At 36.2% G+C, this 19,611-nt stretch overlaps 1 protein-coding gene across 4 annotated transcripts in view; it reads right to left on the bottom strand.

The window, feature by feature from the left end:
* NAALADL2 (N-acetylated alpha-linked acidic dipeptidase like 2) overlaps positions 1-19,611 on the bottom strand; it is a 1,658,577-nt gene that overhangs the window by 756,023 nt on the left and 882,943 nt on the right. For all 4 annotated transcript variants that reach the window (XM_088839027.1, XM_088839030.1, XM_088839024.1 and 1 more), the window contains one exon: positions 321-594. In XM_088839027.1, coding sequence (XP_088695153.1) covers positions 321-594 — 274 coding nt within the window. The remainder of the gene's footprint in view (positions 1-320; positions 595-19,611) is intronic.

The following is a 19,611-nucleotide window of genomic DNA, read 5'->3' on the forward strand; positions in this document are numbered from 1 at the left end:
TGTCCACATCAGTCTACTAAAACTTGCCTCTTTCGAACCAAAGAAGAAAATGAATTTGCACCATAAGAGCTAAGCAAAATGTGAATGAGTCACACATTCAACACTTTTTAATTAAATTCTTCTAGCATGTTTTCACTTTCCAAATATGACAAGGGCCAGGTAATTTAAATCTTCCTTCCCCTTTCCTGGCACCTCTACACTGAGAACATTTAATGGTTACTTTAGTATGCTGTATCTTGCCAGTTAGTTCAATTTAGATGAAAGCTGTTGTTTTTTAATTTCATTTCACTGTAAATGACAGAGATAAATGGTCATATTACCTCGAGAATTCCATTGGCAGAATAGGCTGCATATGAATGTAACAGGTCTTGGCTGCTCCATTTTCTGGCTTCTTCACTGCAAGGCTGGCCATTAGGATGAAAGCACTGGCCACTGCTGCTCAGAGTCACAGAGCTGGGAGAAAGACCTGGCAGGTTCAGCAGCACAGAGTAATTTACAAGCTGTACATCTTCTAAGCCCAAAGAAGTCCACTGAGTCTTAATCTTCTTTGAAATTTCTGTGTCATCTTCACTTTTGTACAGCTGTACCAAATTTCTGAAAGATATTAAAGAAGCATACTCTTAAAAAAATGCAGGATAAACTTTATTCTTTTGAGTTCACTATATGAACTATTATTAATAGATATGGAATGCGAAGCATGAATGAGACAGGAATTCACACAAGAAACTCAGTTTGGTAGAGGTGATGAGTCTGTACAGAAATTATACAAAATCAAAGCAGAATGAATTAAACTCTTAATTAAGAACTAATAAAGGACTATGGGACTACTGAAAGGGGAGGAATCAATGCCATCTAGTTCTTTTATTACTTCTGATCCTTCTATTGACATAAACATAATCTTATTTAAAACTGGGCTCCAAAATGAGTGATCATGCTGGTTGAGACAGTTATGTATTGTAGTTAACATAATTACATATAAAGCTATGTAATTAATACACAACTATTGCTGTTTAAAGTGATTTAAAGGCAAATCTTGATACAAATTACATGCCAAATTATATGATGCTATGAAAATCATGATATACAGTAAAATCAGTATATCCTGTTAAAGCCATCCATATATTGTCAAGCCAATATGAAGTTAATTTTCCTGTATTATTGCTGTGTAGTCTATAAATTTATTTCTATACCTGTTCCAAGTCCATAGTAATATTATTTTTGCTTATGACATCCTAGAAAGCAGAAAAACTGTGGTTAAAAAAATGCATAGAACATGGAAAAGAATGAGACGTGGGAAATTAGAATGTTAAAATTTAATAAACTTTTGCTTTGTTTGGGGCTAGAATATAAAGGAACCTGTTCTTTTTGGTTTTTGGCAAAAAAAAAATGTATCTATCTTCCTATAAACATTTCATTTCTATCTAAACTATGACCTAAAAGTATGGATATTTTTTATTATTATTGACCATCACATTATTTTTCTCAATACTTATTTCAGAACCTCCAAACAAAACCAGTCAATCCTAAAGGAAATCAACACTGAATATTCATTGTAAGGACTGATGCTGAAGCTGAAGCTTCAATATTTTGGCCACCTGATGTGAAGAGACAACTCATTGGAAAAGACCCTAATTCTGGGGAAGATTGAGGGCATGAGGAGAACGGGGCAGCAAAGGATGATATGGTTGGCATCATCACCTCAATGGTCATGAGTCTGAGCAAACTTCGGGAGATAGTGAAGGACAGGGAAGCCTGGTGTGCTTTAGTCCATGGGGCTGCAAAGAGTTGGACATAACTTAGTGACTGAACAACAGGGTACTTACCTTCTCCCAATTTTTGGCTTCTCTTTCATTTTCAATGTCTTGTTTTATGATGCAATAAAGTTTTATAATCTTAATGTGCAATTTTTGAGGTTTTTAGTTTCTTGTTTCTATTGAATAGAACAAATGGTGCCATACTCTGGCCACAGTATGGTGTCATTTGCTCCAGAAAGCCTTTGTGTACATGTTTTATTTTTTAATACAATGTAATAGGAGAAGACTCTTGAGAGTCCCTTGGACTGCAAGGAGATCCAACCAGTCCATTCTAAAGGAGATCAATCTTGGGTGTTCATTGGAAGGACTGATGCTGAAGCTGAAACTCCAATACTTTGGCCACCTCCTGCGACCAGTTTACTCACTGTAAAAGACTCTGATCCTGGGAGGGATTGGGGGTGGGAGGAGAAAGGGACGACAGAGAATGAGATGGCTGGATGGCATCACCGACTTGATGGACATGAGTTTGAGTGAACTCCGGGAGTTGGTGATGGACAGGGAGGCCTGGCGTGCTGTGATTCATGGGGTCGCAGAGAGTCGGATACAACTGAGCGACTGAACTGAACTGAATGGTTTGCACATTTTCTGAATCCTTCTCAAACCTGAGGTAATGAAGCTATTTTCATAAAAGATTTAAAGAATTAAGTTTTTCACATTTCAGTGTTTACCTGAAATATTTATGTGTGTGTGTGGTGTGGTAGAAATGAATGCAATATTACCCAATATTATTTTTTGTGTATGAATAATCATCCTGGTTCCCATTGCTACATTCTTCACTCATGTGCAATGACAATTCTTTCATTTATACATATGTATTTCTACATGTCTTGGGTCTGACCAGGCTCCTTAGTCAATTCCTTTCATCTTTTTGATCCATCTTCATAGCAATACTCCATTTAAATCATTATTACCTTAAATATGACTCAGTATTCAGAATGGCAAGTCCTCTAATTGTTCTTCCTCAAGAACATCTTCATTATTTTTTCTCTCCCATATTAATATTAAAAAAACATGTATCAATTTCCATATCAAGATTATGATTAGAATTACATTAAAACTTGAGTACCTAACCTCTATGTATTAGATATGAAGCCTTTATAAGGACTTATTACTATTCCCAAAACATCTAAGAGGGAAAAAAACTGGGTAAACAGCTAAGAATTAGGACTCAAATACTACTTCTTCTGCACTTACTTTCTAGATATTTCTTCAATATTTATTGATAAACCATGTTATACATTACCTCCACCTGATAAAGTTTATCTTATCAAAATCTTGCATACTATGGTGGTTAGCTGGATTTAAAGGAGCATGTATTATAGTACTCTGAATACCACTATAACAATATAACAATATGTACCCTGAATATATTAACAAAGCTTTGTTATAGTTATAAAAATACTGACCCTTAGAAAATTATTGAAGAAACATTTCCTAATAAATATTTCCTAACATTCCAAATAATTAAGCCTCTTCAAGGCAAATGTTCCTAATATTAACTTTTAATTCTTTTTTAATTAAAATATAATTTAAAATTAATCAAGTTATTTTAAATTTATTTTAAAGTTATCAAATTGTTTATATGAGTCTTGCCTCCTGTATGACTCCCCTTGAAAAAAGATTTAAGGAAGCTATATGAGTTCTGCATTCTAAAATTATGTAACCTTTGAATCTAAATTGTTTCACATACATTAGTTTTATTGATGCAAATGGTTGGTTCAAATTATTCTATCACTCATCATTCCAAATCCCTTAGAATGAATGTTAAAATGCCCAAGTTTTGAGAATTTACAGTTTTCTGAACTTCCCCTCCAATATATTTTGAGATCCGTGGTGAACAGTTCTATTATAATTAGGCAGTTTGCTATATTCAAAGAGAAATATTACTAATTAACTGCAAAATAATCTCAATTTACTAATCTCAAAGAAAGCTGAAAAATTAGGTGTGTGTCACCTAAAATCACATGGAATTTGAGAGAAACTTTTGCTCTGCTTTAATTTTTAAAATAAGAGTTTCCATGGGCCAATAGTTTTGGCAGGAAGCATAATGAACTGTGATGCCTTAGACTTGAATTTGGAAGTAAGCTTGGCATTAGTGCCTCATTGGCCAGTAGAGACTGGAAATGGGAGGATTATGGCTTTGCTAGACAAAATTCTGTTTATATCAATGTTCAACACCTGCTACTGGATGAGCCACAGAGCAACACTGGTGTTAGAATTGGAAGAAGCGATGCACGTAGTATTCCTAGTATAAGGGGGACTGCCAGGATTCTACTGTAAATGAGCAGGGAAAGAAAAACCTCTAAAGAAACACACTCACAATACACAGAAAACAAACAGCACATTTATTAATGTCCACCGAGATTTTCTTATGTGCATATACAATAACATACACACACTCATATTTGTATCAGTTTGATATTTTGCACATACTAATAAGTCAAAAGTTTCTTTAAAGTTATTTGACTTGATATTCAATGTAGTAAAATTCTCGGAATCATGCACTGTATGTGCCCAGTAAATTTCAAGACTCTACAGCATGGACTGACTTTATCTCAATTTTGCTTTAGAAATATTAAGACTAAAATGCATGGCAAAGCTATATCACACATGATAGCAAGAAATCAAGTGGTTAGGAGGGTAAAGGATCATCCCCTCACCTTCCTCACCAGCCAGCCACTAACATCCCAAACAAAGCATGACTATGTGCCCAATTACTTTTTTCCTTCTAAAATGCCGAAGCAGTAGTAAATCATGTACTGAATGTCTACTATAGACTGAAAACACTGTGCATAATCAATTCATAAAAAGATCCTCATTTATCTACTGTTACCACTTTACAAATAAGAAATTTGAGGGTCAGGTAATATAACTCAGTTGTATAATGTCCCGGAGTAGGTAAGTCGAATTTCTTCTCCACTACACTGTATTTTAGATTTTCACGCCATTTAGAAGCAGCAGGTAGTCTTTCAAACTTTGATGCTTTCCAAAAGTAATATGTAGAGTGTTATAAAGAATGATATTTGGGTAAAGTAATTAAAAGTTGGATGGTGTGAAGTTAAAGGAAAGTGGCCTTTATGTTCATGACAAAATAAGACTTAGGGAAATCACAGTAACTATTTTTAGACTACAGAAGCCCACAGTTCAGAGTTTGAGAACCATGAAAGAAAAAAAAAAAACCTGCCTATTATATATCACAATGAAAAAAAAAAAAAAACTATCACAGAAGTATGTTAACTGAAAGAGACCTTAATACCTCCTCATGATCAAGGAGAACATGGAGCATAGCTGTCTGCTTTGCAAATTATGGAAGGCACGCAGATGATCACCAAGATCACCAAGGCACCATGCTTGGTGATCTCCAGCATAAAGCTGGTAATTAATACTCGATTCATTAATTTAACTTGATATGACACAAATAGTAAAATAAGCTTGACTAAAACCTAGGACACAGAGAAATAAAACTGCCAATACATCTGTTACTACCTGAATTTTTAAAAAAATTAAAAAAGAGTCTAGTGGTATAACCTTCATCATTCATTCCTTACACACATTTATATAGGAAATAATTTTATCCCTGGTTAATACTGTGTGCATTTTGGACTGTAGATTGTAGTATCTCATGATGAAACATTTAAAAATATGTTTTAGAAAGAAGAAATGTAAACAAAATGAAGGCTAATGCAAGGCATGAAAGCTAATAAGCTTTTACAGAATGTACCATCCCTGCATAAGAATGTTACTGTTAACAGTACCTGGCTTTAGAGACTCTTTCTCTAGTTTTTATGGAAAACAGTTGTCAAAGATCACTTTCCAATTAAGTCACCTTATTTATCTAAACTAAATCTAAAAGTTGATTCACAAAATAGACAAGTTAATCCAATTAGTAGGACATTATAAGTCTTCAATATCATCTGTTTGTTCTCTAGTGAAAATTACATAAACTTGGGTGGCACTAAAAATTAACATGGATTCTTGGTTTTGGAGAAGGAAACGGCAACCCACTCCAGTATTCTTGCCTGGGAAGTCCTATGGGCAGAGGAGCCTTGTGGGCTACAGTCCATGGATTGGCAAGAGTCAGACATGACTTAGCAACTAAACCACCAACTGTATAATCTAATGAATAAATGTTGGGGGAAGCATATTCCATTTCAAGAAGATCATAATAAAAATGACTGATCTCCATGCTTCAGAATAATCATTTTTATTGAGAATATTTTAAAGTACCTGAAACACTAACATGATTCCATATTTTTGACATTAACACAAAATTATCAGTGTATTTCACTAAACTAAAAAAATAAACTTTTAGAGACAAATATTGAGTCTTATCCCTTTTAATGCATCTTGAAAACCCAACTACAGTTTCCTGTGCTTAGTAAGTGGTGTGAAAGTGAAAGTAACTCAGGTGTGTCTGACTCTTTGTGACCCCACAGATTATACAGTCCATGGAATTGTCCAGGCCAGAATAAGGGAGTGAGTAGCCTTTCCCTTCTCCAGGGCATCTTCCAAACCCAGGGATCAAACCCAGGTCTCCCACATTGCAGGTGGATTCTTTACCAGCTGAGCCATAAGGGAAGACTTAGAATACTGGAGTGGGTAGCCTATCCCTTCTGCAGCAGATCTTCCTGACTCAGGAATCTAACTGGGGTCTCCTGCATTGTAGGTGAATTCTTTACCAACTGAGCTATCAGGGAAGCCCTAGTAAGTGGAAACCACAGCAAAAATTGGTACTTTTTTTTTTTCCCGTGGTCATGTATGGATGTGGGAGTTGGACTATGAAGAAAGCTGATCGCCGAAGAATTGATGCTTTTGAACTGTGGTGCTGGAGAAGACTCTTGAGAGTCCCTTGGACTGCAAGGAGATCCAACCAGTCCATTCTAAAGGAGATCAATCCTGGGTGTTCATTGGAAGGACTGATGCTAAAGCTGAAACTCCAATACTTTGGCCACCTCATGCGACAAGTTGACTCACTGGAAAAGAGTCTGATGCTGGGAGGGATTGGGGGCGGGAGGAGACGGGGACGACAGAGAATGAGATGGATGGATGGCATCACCAACTCGATGGACATGAGTTTGAGTGAACTCCGGGAGTTGATGATGAACAGGGAGGCCAGGCGTGCTGTGATTCATGGGGTCGCAAAGAGTCTGACACGACTGAGAGACTGAACTGAACTGAACTGAACTAAATATACTGTTAAGACTATACTGAAAATATATTGTTGATAGTTATTTTCATTTATTTTCCAGTATAGCAAATTAAATCTTTAGTACAGCAAGGTTGACCAAAATGATAACATTATGTAATGGGGGGAATTAATATACTGATATTTTAAAAATAATATTTAGATGCTATCTTTCTGTGACACTACAAACACATTAAAGCTATTGTCAGCACAAAGAATGATAATGTCTACATGAGGTCAATAATCAGAATCAGTAAGAATTTGCGTTATTTGTCACTGTTAATCAAGACTACCCTTCATGAGCATATTTATTTCAGCACTCAAGAGTGAAATCTTCTCTATTAAATGATATGCATTTCATGATAAATTGCATAAATCATGAGAAAAACAACTACTAATATGCCCATCTTTATGAAATGCATTGAAATCAATCTGTAGAGATATTTGGTCATTGGAAGTCATAACAGTATGGAAACACAAATGAAAAATGAAAAGTAAATGTTAAAATGATAGAAAATTAGAGTTATGACAAGAAAAACATATTGCAGACTGAGATATTTGAATAAACTGTCATTTAGAAGCTTCATCTCTGTTATATACATGAAGAAAGAAGAAAAGAGATTTATTGCTAGAGAAGAAATGAGCAGCATTGATGGTGATATTTCTGACATACTTCATCTAATGAACCTCATGGATGCTGCTGCTGCTCAGTCACTTCTGTCATGTCCGACTCTGTGTGACCCCATAGATGGAAGCCCACCAGGCTCCCCCATCCCTGGGATTCTCCAGGCAAGAACACTGGAGTGGGTTGCCATTTCCTTCTCCAATCTGTGAAAGTGAAAAGTGAAAGTGAAGTCGCTCAGTCATGTCCGACCCTTAGCGACCCCACGGACTGCAGCCTACCAGGCTCCTCCATCCATGGGATTTTCTAGGCAAGAGTACTGGAGTGGCTTGCCATTGCCTTTTCCAGAACCTCATGGATAATCCAGTATAATTGGACAACCATCTGTCAACAAAAGATTGGAAGACGGTAGTGGGTATGGGTAGTGGAGACAGTAGCTTTGAGAGGAAGAGAAGACAGAGTAAAGATACTGGATTCTGAATTCAGTAAAAGAGGGCTTACATTTTGGCTTTTGCATGTAAGTTATACGACCTTGCACATATCAGTATCTTTTGAGCCTCAATTTCCACACTGTAATCTGTTGAATAGTAACATGTTACTTTTTCTTTTGAGAGCATTAAATACATATGTAAAGTGCTTAGCACAGTCTCTAGAACCTCCAGGAATATAATAAAGGTTACTTTACTTTCCCTTTTTCCTTTCCTAAATGATCCGTCCCAAGTACTGAGATAAGAATAACAGCATCTACTTTAGTATATGAACTACTTCAGAATACATTCCTGGATTTAATTTGATTCACAGTTGAAACTATTAAGCCCTATTTGTCATCTTTCTCTTCTTCTGAGTAAATTCATGATATTTAAATGTACTGACACACATTTGAATTCTAGACACTTTGTTCAATTTTTCATATTTTCTTTCTTTCCTACAGATCATTAACAGGTTTTAAAAAAAGGAACACAATGAAAAAGCTAAATTTAGAAGGAGATCAGATTATTGGCTACCTATTCTTCAAAGAAAAATTAAAATCATCTCTCTTTCAAAGTTATTATATTTTATTATTCAATTAATGTATATTTACTGGTGAAAAAATAGAAAACATAGACAAGAAAAATTTAACAAAAGAATGCAAGAAAATATTCCCAATAGGAAAATGCTCTCCTGGTAATAAAGCACAGTATTACCTTTGGTAATATTGAGTTCACAATTCAAATACTTTTTAAAATAAATACTCATAATAGTCACAGCACTTACCCTGTTACCACTACCAACATTTTCTGAGTGCTTAGTGTCAGTCATTGTTTTAGGTGGTTTATATACACATAATAGTTATAAATGTAATTTAAAATTAAATTAAAATGGGCCTAGAAAAGAATTAGAATAATTCCCGTTTCAAGAGAGAATATCTAGAAATTTGTCTCTCTGCCTTGACATAAGCCAAATAGCTGAATATAGAGATGCTAGTTAATGAAAGTTGGCAGAGCAAGCTGACAGCATCAAGTCTGGAAGACAGAGGAGTAAGCAAATTTTCAGAGAATTGTACTCTTTCTAGTAAGAACAGAAATGGTGAACATTTCTTGATTAAAGATGTGTGTAGGCTGATACCACTGAATGAATACTGATGATGTTAATACAATTGAAGAAGGCTAATAAGCTCCCAAGAAGTGATGGGACCAGATGCCATCATCTTAGTTTTCTGAATGTTGAGCTTTAAGCCAACTTTTTCACTCTCCTCTTTCACTTTCATCAAGAGGCTTTTTAGTTCCTCTTCACTTTCTGCCATAAGGGTGGTGTCACATCAGTTTGAGTGAACTTCAGGAGTTGATGATGGACAGGGAGGCCTGGCGTGCTGTGATTCATGGGGTCGCAAAGAGCTGGACTCGACTGAGCGACTGAACTGAACTGATTAAGCACCCAGGGCTTCCCTGGTGGCTCAGACAGTAGAGTTGGCCTGCAAAATGGGAGACACGTGTTTGATCCCTGGGTCAGGAAGATACCATGGAGAAGGAAATGGCAACCCACTCCAGTATTCTTGCCTGGGAAATCCCATGGACAGAGGGGCCTGGCAGGATATAGTTCACAGAGTCTCAAAGAGTTGGACATGACTGAGCAACTAATACTTTCATTAATATGCTCTCAGATAAAGGAAAACAAAAACAAAACACAAAGAATAGTACTCTCATTACTGAATATCTACTATGCACAAAAAAATTTAAAAGCTTCCATCTGGCAAAATCTGGCCAAAATATCTTAACATCTTTGGCAGTTGGTCAAATCTCACTTTGTACTATCCCATGCATATTTTTTTGGACTTTGTAGCTAGATACCTTTTGTACTGTGGTGTTGGAGAAGACTCTTGAGAGTCCCTTGTACTGCAAGGAGATCCAACCAGTCCATTCAAAGGGAGATCAATCCTGGGTGTTCATTGGAAGGACTGATGCTAAAGCTGAAACTGCAATACTTTGGCCACCTCATGCGATGAGTTGACTCACTGGAAAAGACTCTGATGCTAGGAGGGATTTGGGGTGGGAGGAGAAGGGGACGACAGAGAATGAGATGGCTGGATGGCATCACCGACTCTGTGGACATGAGTTTGAGTGAACTCCGGGAGTTGGTGATGGACAGGGAGGCCTGGCGTGCTGTGATTCATGGGGTCGCGGAGAGTCGGACACGACTGAGCCACTGAACTGACTGACTGACTGACCTGTTTTTATTCTCACAGTCATTCACCCCCTACTCAAATAACCAGTGAGTGTCTACTGTATGGCAGCTTTGTGTTTGCTGCAAGTAAGTAGTTAAACCAAAGAGACAAAACTCCCTGATCTCTAGTTAAGTGAAGTAGGCTTTAAAACTCACAAAACAAAATTGAAAGTACAAATAAAATATTCAAATTCACAGAGTTGGAAATTTTAACAAATTTCTCTCAGTAACTGATAGAATAAGCAGAAGAAGAAAAGTTAGGGAATAGATGACCAGAATATTTTTAAAAATTGACCAATATAACATACATAGAAAACCATACCCAATAACTTTCTAAGTGCACATGGAACATTTACCAGATCCCCATATGATAGAACATAAAAAGTGAGTCTCAACAAACTTCAAAACACTAAAATCATACAGACTCCTTGTTCTGAACACAGTGGAGTTAGGCTAGAATTCAATAACAAAAATATAAGCAGAAATTCCAGTTGCTTGGAAATTAGATAATTCTAAGTAATCAATAAGCTAAAGATAAAATTAAAATTGGGAATATGTTTAAATGAATGATAAAGAAAACATGACACAGCAATATTTTTGGGAAGCAGTAAAGCAGTGCTTAGAGAAAAACATATTGACTTAAATAAGTATGTAAGAAAACAAAGTCAATGATTTAACTTCAATTTCAAAACTTTAGAAAAATACATCGAAATAAACTCAAATGAAATTTAAAACAGGGAAATAATAAAAATAAGAACAAAATGATTGAAATAGAAAAAAATGTATTGGAGAAAACATCTCATGAACTCTCTGATAAGCATTTTGGTTATTTTTAACTATATCACATGAGCTTTTAATAGACATTCTTTTAATGAATATACTTTAATTATCTACTATGGAATATTTACATATCACATGAATATTATTTAATATTTGTGATCCATTTACATAGTGTACGAAGTGCATAATACATGAAACAGCTATAAAGTATGTTTCATTTTATCCTAAAAATTTAGCCAGCAAAGAAGTGAAATATACATAATAGTTTTCAGAAACTTGGTCAGGCTACTCATTAAACATAGTTAACACAAATATCCCCCTGTCCTTTCCTTAGTCTTCATCATTTTTATGATTTCTATATACACAAATTGTGATTCAGTTTCTCTTATTAGCCAGTGGGTTTGGAATTTCCTAATGAACTCCAATGAAGACAAAGACACAAACATAATAGAAGAAAACATGTAATTCTTTAGAGCCCACTACTCCAAATCCTTGTTTTAATTCTTGAAATATGGGCACAGACTTATTTTCATATAGGTTCATGGTTGCCTTTGGCCACATAATGTTTAAATTGGTATATAGTTAAAACCAGAGCTCTGATTTTTCTTAGAGTCACCCACTGCTCTTTTCATAGCCATAATCATGTTATATAATTATAGTGAACTTTGTTAAGCTAACTGTGAGAAATAAGTACCAACCAAGCAACATCTGCTAATTTCCACCTTTAGCATTATTTTTCCTGACTGACCAGCAGACTTTTAGAGTCCTTAAAAATATACACACATACTTCCAAATTAAGTCATGCTGTTTGGGAATACTTGAACTAATTTTCTGGCCATATGAAATTAACAGAACAAGAAGAGTCCTAAGCAAGAAAGTCATGCAAAGCAGAGTTGCTTCTTTTGTGTGTTATTTTTAGAAAAACTAAGCTTATATGAGGACAGCAAACTGGAGATGTGCACATGCTGTTGCTGGGCAGATTTTCCTCAATATCTCGCTCAAAGAACTGAAATGTCCTTATTTCTATATTGTTCTAGACCTCTCTCTGTAGGTTTAGGCTATATGTACCATGTTGTGCTGTATTCAATACATGTATAAACAGAGAGATAAGAAGGGAACAAAATAGTTCTGATTTTTTTCTGATTTCAATTATATTGTAGACAATAAAAACTAACAATATATAAAATATCTAAAGTGTGTATGAATCAACATTTGGTGTTCCTATATCTTGTATTTTATTAACATTCAGAATCAGAAGTTTTAAAAAAATCCAGAATTTTTGATTCTTCTTTTTTTCTCGTTTTGCTTCTGGTCACATCTTTTAATTTAAAGATCTAATATCACTGCTCTGGAATTTCTGCTTCTGAAGGAGGATGGAGGATGCCTGGCTATTTTAGACAAAGCATGAGCCCTTCAGTTCACTAGTTCACTAGTTCACATGAGCTCTCAGTCCCTAGTACTTTAGCATTTTATGTTATATTATCTAGTTGGCCCAAGTAGGGTTTTTAGTTTTTTGACCTCTCTTCCTAAAATATGTACTCTAGAAAGGAAGCAATTGTAAATAATTTATCTGCCTTTCCATGAACCCTTTGCAACTATTTGCATTTACCTTTAAATAAAGTGCTGCTGTGTTATATATATATATATATATATATATATATATACATATATATATGTATATATATATATATATACATATATATATGTATATATATATATATATACATACTCTCTTAAGGCCTCATTGTTTGAGGCAATTCATTTTATTTCCTGTAAACTAATGGCACTGACATGTATGCCAAAGAAAATGGCCACAGCAGAATCTAATTTTGTTTTAATATTAATGACATTGGTATACATGAAAAGATGAGGGAATGGCAATCAGGATATGTAATATTCATAAGTGGTCATCTTTCTAATATGACTACACTTATACTATTTCTTGTCAAACTAAAAAGCAAGAAAGAGTTTTAAAAATCAGATAAGAAGTCATGCAGTACACTTGTGACAGATTATTGGCAGGCTGGAAAATGCATTTAAATTATCCTTGGGAAAGATGATTACAAATTGGCACTAAAATTATTCATCCATTAAGGATCAACTGACATGTCATCATGTCATAGAAATTAATAGAAAAGAAATCATTCTATTTAGAGATAATTCCATTGAGTCCACTCTTCTATCCAGGAATATGTTTATTACCAACTAGCCTGTCTGACTAAACCAGTCCTCATAGTCTTACTGCCTAGCCTATCCAAAAATTTATTTTAATTATAAAAAAATCAGGACAAGATTGATAGATTGTTTGAAATGTTTTCAATGGGATGAGAGTGGAATGGCCTGTATGCAAAAAATCAAGAGCTGAATTGAATCACACAACCATATTACTTCTAAGAATGAGAGAGGTCATCAACTAAAATGACTTTTGACCCAGTAGTTAGAGGGCATTACTTGCAGAATACCTGAGGCCAGAATTCTCTAAGTGTCTTTATGGAAGCCTGAGAGGTGCCCGTAGTCTGGTGATAAGAAACATAACATTGGACAATGTGCAAAAACCCAGGTAAGCAGTCAATTGTCTCAGATTCCAGGTAACAAAACTCCTGCATGAGTTTATAAATCTGGAGCATACTTCAGTCTCAAAGTAGAGAAAACTAAGAAACAGAAGACAAAATTGCCATGGGAGCAAAGACTAAGTGATGCAACAAGACTATAATTGAAGACCTGGAGTTTTATTAGAGGAAATAAACATAATATTAACATGGGAGAAATGAAAACATATTTTGGCGATACTTCTCTGATTATTGATGGACTAGCAAAGTAATAATGATAATTTATTGATATGTATTTCAACAGTGCAAAGTGTACTGAAACAGAAATTAGGAAACTGAGATTCAGAAAGATTGTTACAAAGCTAATTCAAAAAGGTACAAGCACCCCAATGCTCACTGCAGCATTATTTACAATAGACAAGAAACGGAAGCAAGCTAAATATCCACATACAGATGGGTGGTAAAGAAGAGGTAGTATATATATATATATATATATACACATACCCATATATACATATATACACACACCCATATACACATACACACAAACAATACAATATCACTCAGCCATAATGAAGGAAATAATGTTATATGCAGCCACACTGATGGACCTAGCGATCATCATATTAAGTGAAGTAAGTCAAAGACAAATATCATATGATATCACTTATAGGTGGAATCTAAAACATGATCCATCAAGAAGATAGAGGGGTTGTGGAGGGATAAATTAGGAGTTTGGGATTAACATAGATACACACACACACACACGTGTGGTCAGTCACATGCATTTTGTTAATGTGCTGCACTCAAAATGCCAGCAAATTTGGAAAATTCTGCAGTGGCCACAGTATTGCTGTGGCAGGTGAAGCCACAACAGCTAGAACTGGACATGGAGCAATGGACTGGTTCAAAATTGGGAAAGGAGTATGTCAAGGCTGTATATTGTCAGCCAGCTCATTTAACTTCTATACAGAGAGAAGTGAGGTGAAAGTTACTCAGTCATCCAACTCTTTGCAACACCATGGACTATACAGTCCATGGAATTCTCCGGGCCATAATACTGGAGTGGGTAGCCAGGAGATCTTCTTCAGGGATCTTCCCAACCCAGGGATCAAAGCCAGGTCTCCTGCATTGCAAGTAGATTCTTTACCAGCTGAGCCACCAGGGAAGCCCTATATGCAGAGTTCAGTTCAGTTCAGTCTCTCAGTCATGTCTGATTCTTTGTGATCCCATGGACTGCACTATGCCAGGCCTCCCTGTCCACAACCGACTCCTTGAGTTTAACTCAAATTCATATCCATTGAGTCAGGGATGCCATCTAATCATCTCATCCTCTGAGTATATCATGCAAAATGCTGAGCTGGATGAAGCACAAGTTGGAATCAAGATTGATAGGAGAAATGCCAATCACCTCAGATATGCAGATGATACCATCCTTATGGCAGAAAGCGACAAGGACTAAAGAGCCTCTTGATGAAGGTAAAAGAGAGTGAAAAAGCTGGCTCGAAACTCAACACTCAAAAAACTAAGATCACAGCATACAGTACTGTCACTTCATGCCAAATAGATAGGGAAACAATGGAAACAGACTTTATTTTACTGGGCTCCAAAATCACTACAGATGTTGACTGCAGTCATGAAATTAAAAGACGCCTACTCCTTGGAAGAAAAGTTATGACAAACCTAGTAGCATATTAAAAAGCAGAGACTACTTGGCTGACAAAGGTCTGTATAGTCAAAGCTATGGTTTTTTCAGTAGTCATGTATGAATATGAGAGTTGGACCATAAAGAAGGCTGAGCGTTGAAGAATTGATGCTTTTGAACTGTGGTGTTGGAGAAGACTCTTGAGAGTCCCTTGGACTGAAAGGAGATCAAACTAGTCAATCCTAAAGGAAATCAATCTTGAATATTCATTAGAAGGCCTGGTACTGAACCTGAAGCTCCAATAGTTGGGCCTTCTGATGTGAAGAGTTGACTCATTAGAAAAGACTCTGATGCTGGGAAAGATTGAGGGCAGGAGAAGGAGATGACAGAGGACGAGATGGTTGGATGGAATCACTGACTCAAAGGACATGAGTTTGAGCAAGCTCCAGAGGATGATGAAGGTCAAGGATGCCCAACATGCTCCAGTCCATAGGATCACAAAGAGTGGGACACAAAGGAGCAAGTGAACAGCAACAGTAGTCGTTTCAGTTGTGTGCAACTCTTTGCGACCCTATGGACTATAGCTTGCCAGGCTTCTCTGTCCATGGGACTACCTCAGCAAGAATACTGGAGTGGGTTGCCATGCCTTCCTCCAGGGGATCTTCCTGACCCAGGAATGGATCTCAGGTCTCCTGCATCTTCTGCATCGCAGGCAGATTCTTTATCTCTTTGCCACTAGGGAAGCCCTAAGGCAGACACACTACTATATATAAAATAGGTAAACAACAAGGACTTACTCTATAGCACAGGGAATTATACTCAATATCTTGTAGTAATCTATAATGGAAAAGAATCTGAAAAATAATATATGTATGTATCTATATGTATATGTATAACTCAATCAATTTGCCATACACTTGAAATTAACACAACATTATAATTAACTATGCTTCAAAAAATTACTTCAAATAAAGCTCTAAAAAATGAAAGACTAAATCAGAGACATTTATATATCCCCTAAATAATGATTGACCTCAGAGACTGTGATGGTGATTTGACTAATGGTAAATAATCTGCCTGTAATCAAGAGACCCTGGTTCAATTCCCGAGTCTGGAAGATTCCCTAGAGAAGGGATAAGCTACCCACTCCAGTATTCTTGGGCTTCGCTGGTGGCTCAGATAGTAAAGAATCTGCGTTCAATGCGGGAAACCTGGGTTCGATCCCAGGGTTGGGAAAATCCCTTGAGGAGGGCATGGTGACACTCTCCAGTATTCTTGCCTGGAGCATCCCCATGGACAGAAGAGCCTGGTGGGCTACAGTTCATGGGGTCTCAAAGAGTTGCACATTACTGAATGACTAAGCACAGCAACATACAGATGTCAAGTAACTTCAACTTGGGAAGAAGAGAGTCATAGTCACTGGAACCACTTAATGAGCTTAATTATAAGAAAACATTATTTAAAGTTGCTTGCAACATGTAAAGAATTAACAAGTCCTGTTAGTTGACAGAAATGCATTACACACTTGTGCATTGTGGAGTAAACACTACAACAAAACCAACACTTATGTATATGGATCCAAACTAACACACAAGAAGTTCTATTCTGCCCAATTAAATTCTAATGGTTGGAATTAAATTAACAAGGAGTGTGTGCAAATGTAATCATATCCTTATTAACTAAATATCATTTTGGTATCTACAGAAAGTTGCCAGTTCAGTAAGAATAAGCAAAACTAGTTTCAATTTCATTCTCATTATCTGTACTTCTGTAGTTCTCTCAAACAGCCCAAGAATATGTTTGTTGTCTCTTCAAGACTCTATAAGAAAAAATGGTTTTCTCCTGACAACTGATTTTTTACTTTTCAGGGGTCAGACAAAGAAGACTGATGATAAGCAATACCTTAACTCACCTAAGGCTCCCACAGGACATGAATAGATCCATCAAAACAAAATCAGTAACTGACATTTGCACAAAACATGCAATTAATCCAAAGGTTTATAGCCTCTCAAGATAAATAACTGTCAGGAAGTCATCCTTTAATAAAAGAATATTTCATCTGAAAGGCACACAACCAATTCCAGCTCCACTGTGAAAGCCAACACAATGGCAATGACTGGTGTCCAAAGAGTGTGTCTAAAATTTTCTATGATTTTTTAATTTAAATTATGAATTCAACACATTAATTTATTAGGCAAAAATGCTGTCAGATGACAATAATAAACATAACTTCTATATATAAAGATAATGGGTTTTGTTCTCAAAATGTCTTGACATTTGGTTTAAAAAATAATTTCAGTTATTTATGCAAAATAAGCCTGTTAGCTTTATTATGTATATATCTCTTATAAAATGATAACTAGGTTCTATTTTAAAATTTTCACAGAGGCTTTTCTCTTAGTATTTTTATAGAACCATTATGGAAAACTGCATTTTGATTTTATCTTAAGAATTCCCTCTTATACTCCATAAATATAGAGTTGTTAAGTAAATGGGATATTCCACTTATGAGAAGTGGGAATGCAGCAATGGGAAATAAAATTGTGATTCTGGAGAGAAAAATGCATTTGAATCTGTCACTTACTGAACAACCTTGGACAGATTATTAAAGCTCTTTAAACCTCAGTTGCTTCACTGGAAAAAGGAAGTAACAATAGTACATACATTTTTCAGGCTGCTATGATTAAAGATGATAATCCCTACAAAATGTTTATTATTTATCCTACTGACCACTCAGTTCCCATCTACTGCTTAATCCATCACACTGTCTTCTGTATGTACTACATACACTATATAAATACAGAGTACCTATCTAGATTGTTCCTGCTCAGGTCATGAGTAGTTATGTATCATGCAGAGGTCTCAGTCCTTCAATAGCTGTGGATATTCACTTGATTATGAGGCATCAGATAACTAGTTTCTAATTGTTGACCTGCAGACAGCACTAGCTCTCCTGTGAGCTCCACTACTGTTTTACAGACATGGGAAGTAGAAACTGTGTTTTGATGATGCAACTTCCCTACAACTACCTCCAATCTCCCTTATTGTCTCTAAGGCAAAGGCCCAAACTTACTTTTCAGCATTGAGGTTTAGGAGAAACCTTGTATCCACTTCCATTTCTAATCTGACCTACTAGAATATTTTCATTCTGTTGGATGATTTCAGAGGCATCGCCCCACACTACTAAGGAACTGGGAGCCATCCTGGCACCTGTTCTCTACTGTCCAGATATGAGACCTGGGACAAGTTTTAACTCAGATGCCTCAAAACCATTCATACTTCACTGAGATGGTAAAAATCAAGACCGATGCTTATAAACTGCTTAGCACAGGTATACCACAAGCACTCAAGAGTATGTTCTACCTTAAGCTTGCACTTTCTTCTTGCCAGCCCTGCTCATCACTGCCATTCTTCACTGCTACCATCTCCACCTACTTCCCTCACCTGCAAGAGGAAGACATTTCTATACAGACCAGCCAACTCTCACTAATCTGTCCTCCAAACACTTGGCATTGGACTGTCAATTCACACAGTCTTCTATCGTTACTCAAATATTTCACCTGAATTTTTAAAATCAGCAGTTCTTTTGTTATTTTCTAAGTGTAGAAATAAGTAGTCTTTTAAATTTCTTTAACAGCAGCTCATTTCTTGGAAAGCTGACTTAAAACTTTCCTCATAGTAATCAGTAAATCAATGTTGGTTTAGGGAGACAATAAAGAAGGGACATAGGCAGGAAAGAAGAAAGAGAGGGAAAAAGAAGGGAAGAAAGGAAAGAAGAAATTATCAACAATGTATGGGGTTTCCTAATTCCTGAGGTATGCCATTATTTATTCCTGGAAATATATTTTTCCCCCATGATTTCTCCAAAAGAAGAAATGTATGTTTTCAGGTTTGCTTTTACCGTAGAATCAAGCTGTATCACAATTTAAACCGAATGGACCCTTTTAGCTTTGTTTTCTTTTAAACAAATTAATCAAATGTAACTCATTTCTTAATCTTACAATGGCTTGGCTAATTATCTCTTGTAGAGCAATGCAACTATCAGTTGGTAGTTCCCTGCTACTGCTGCTAAGTCACTTCAGTCGTGTTCGACTCTGTGTGACCCCACAGACGGAAGCCCACCAGGCTCCCCCATCCCTGGGATTCTCCAGGCAAGAACACTGGAGTGGGTTGCCATTTCCTTCTCCAATGTGTGAAAGTGAAAAGTGGAAGTAAAGTCGCTCAGTCGCGTCCGACCCTTAGTGACCCCACGGACTGCAGCCTACCAGGCTCCTCCATCCATGGGATTTTCTAGGCAATAGTACTGGAGTGGTTTG

The sequence above is a fragment of the Moschus berezovskii genome, chromosome 1 (genome assembly GCF_049115385.1).
Source record: "Moschus berezovskii isolate FMDL1 chromosome 1, NW_MosBer_1.0, whole genome shotgun sequence".
Taxonomy (NCBI): domain Eukaryota; kingdom Metazoa; phylum Chordata; class Mammalia; order Artiodactyla; family Moschidae; genus Moschus; species Moschus berezovskii.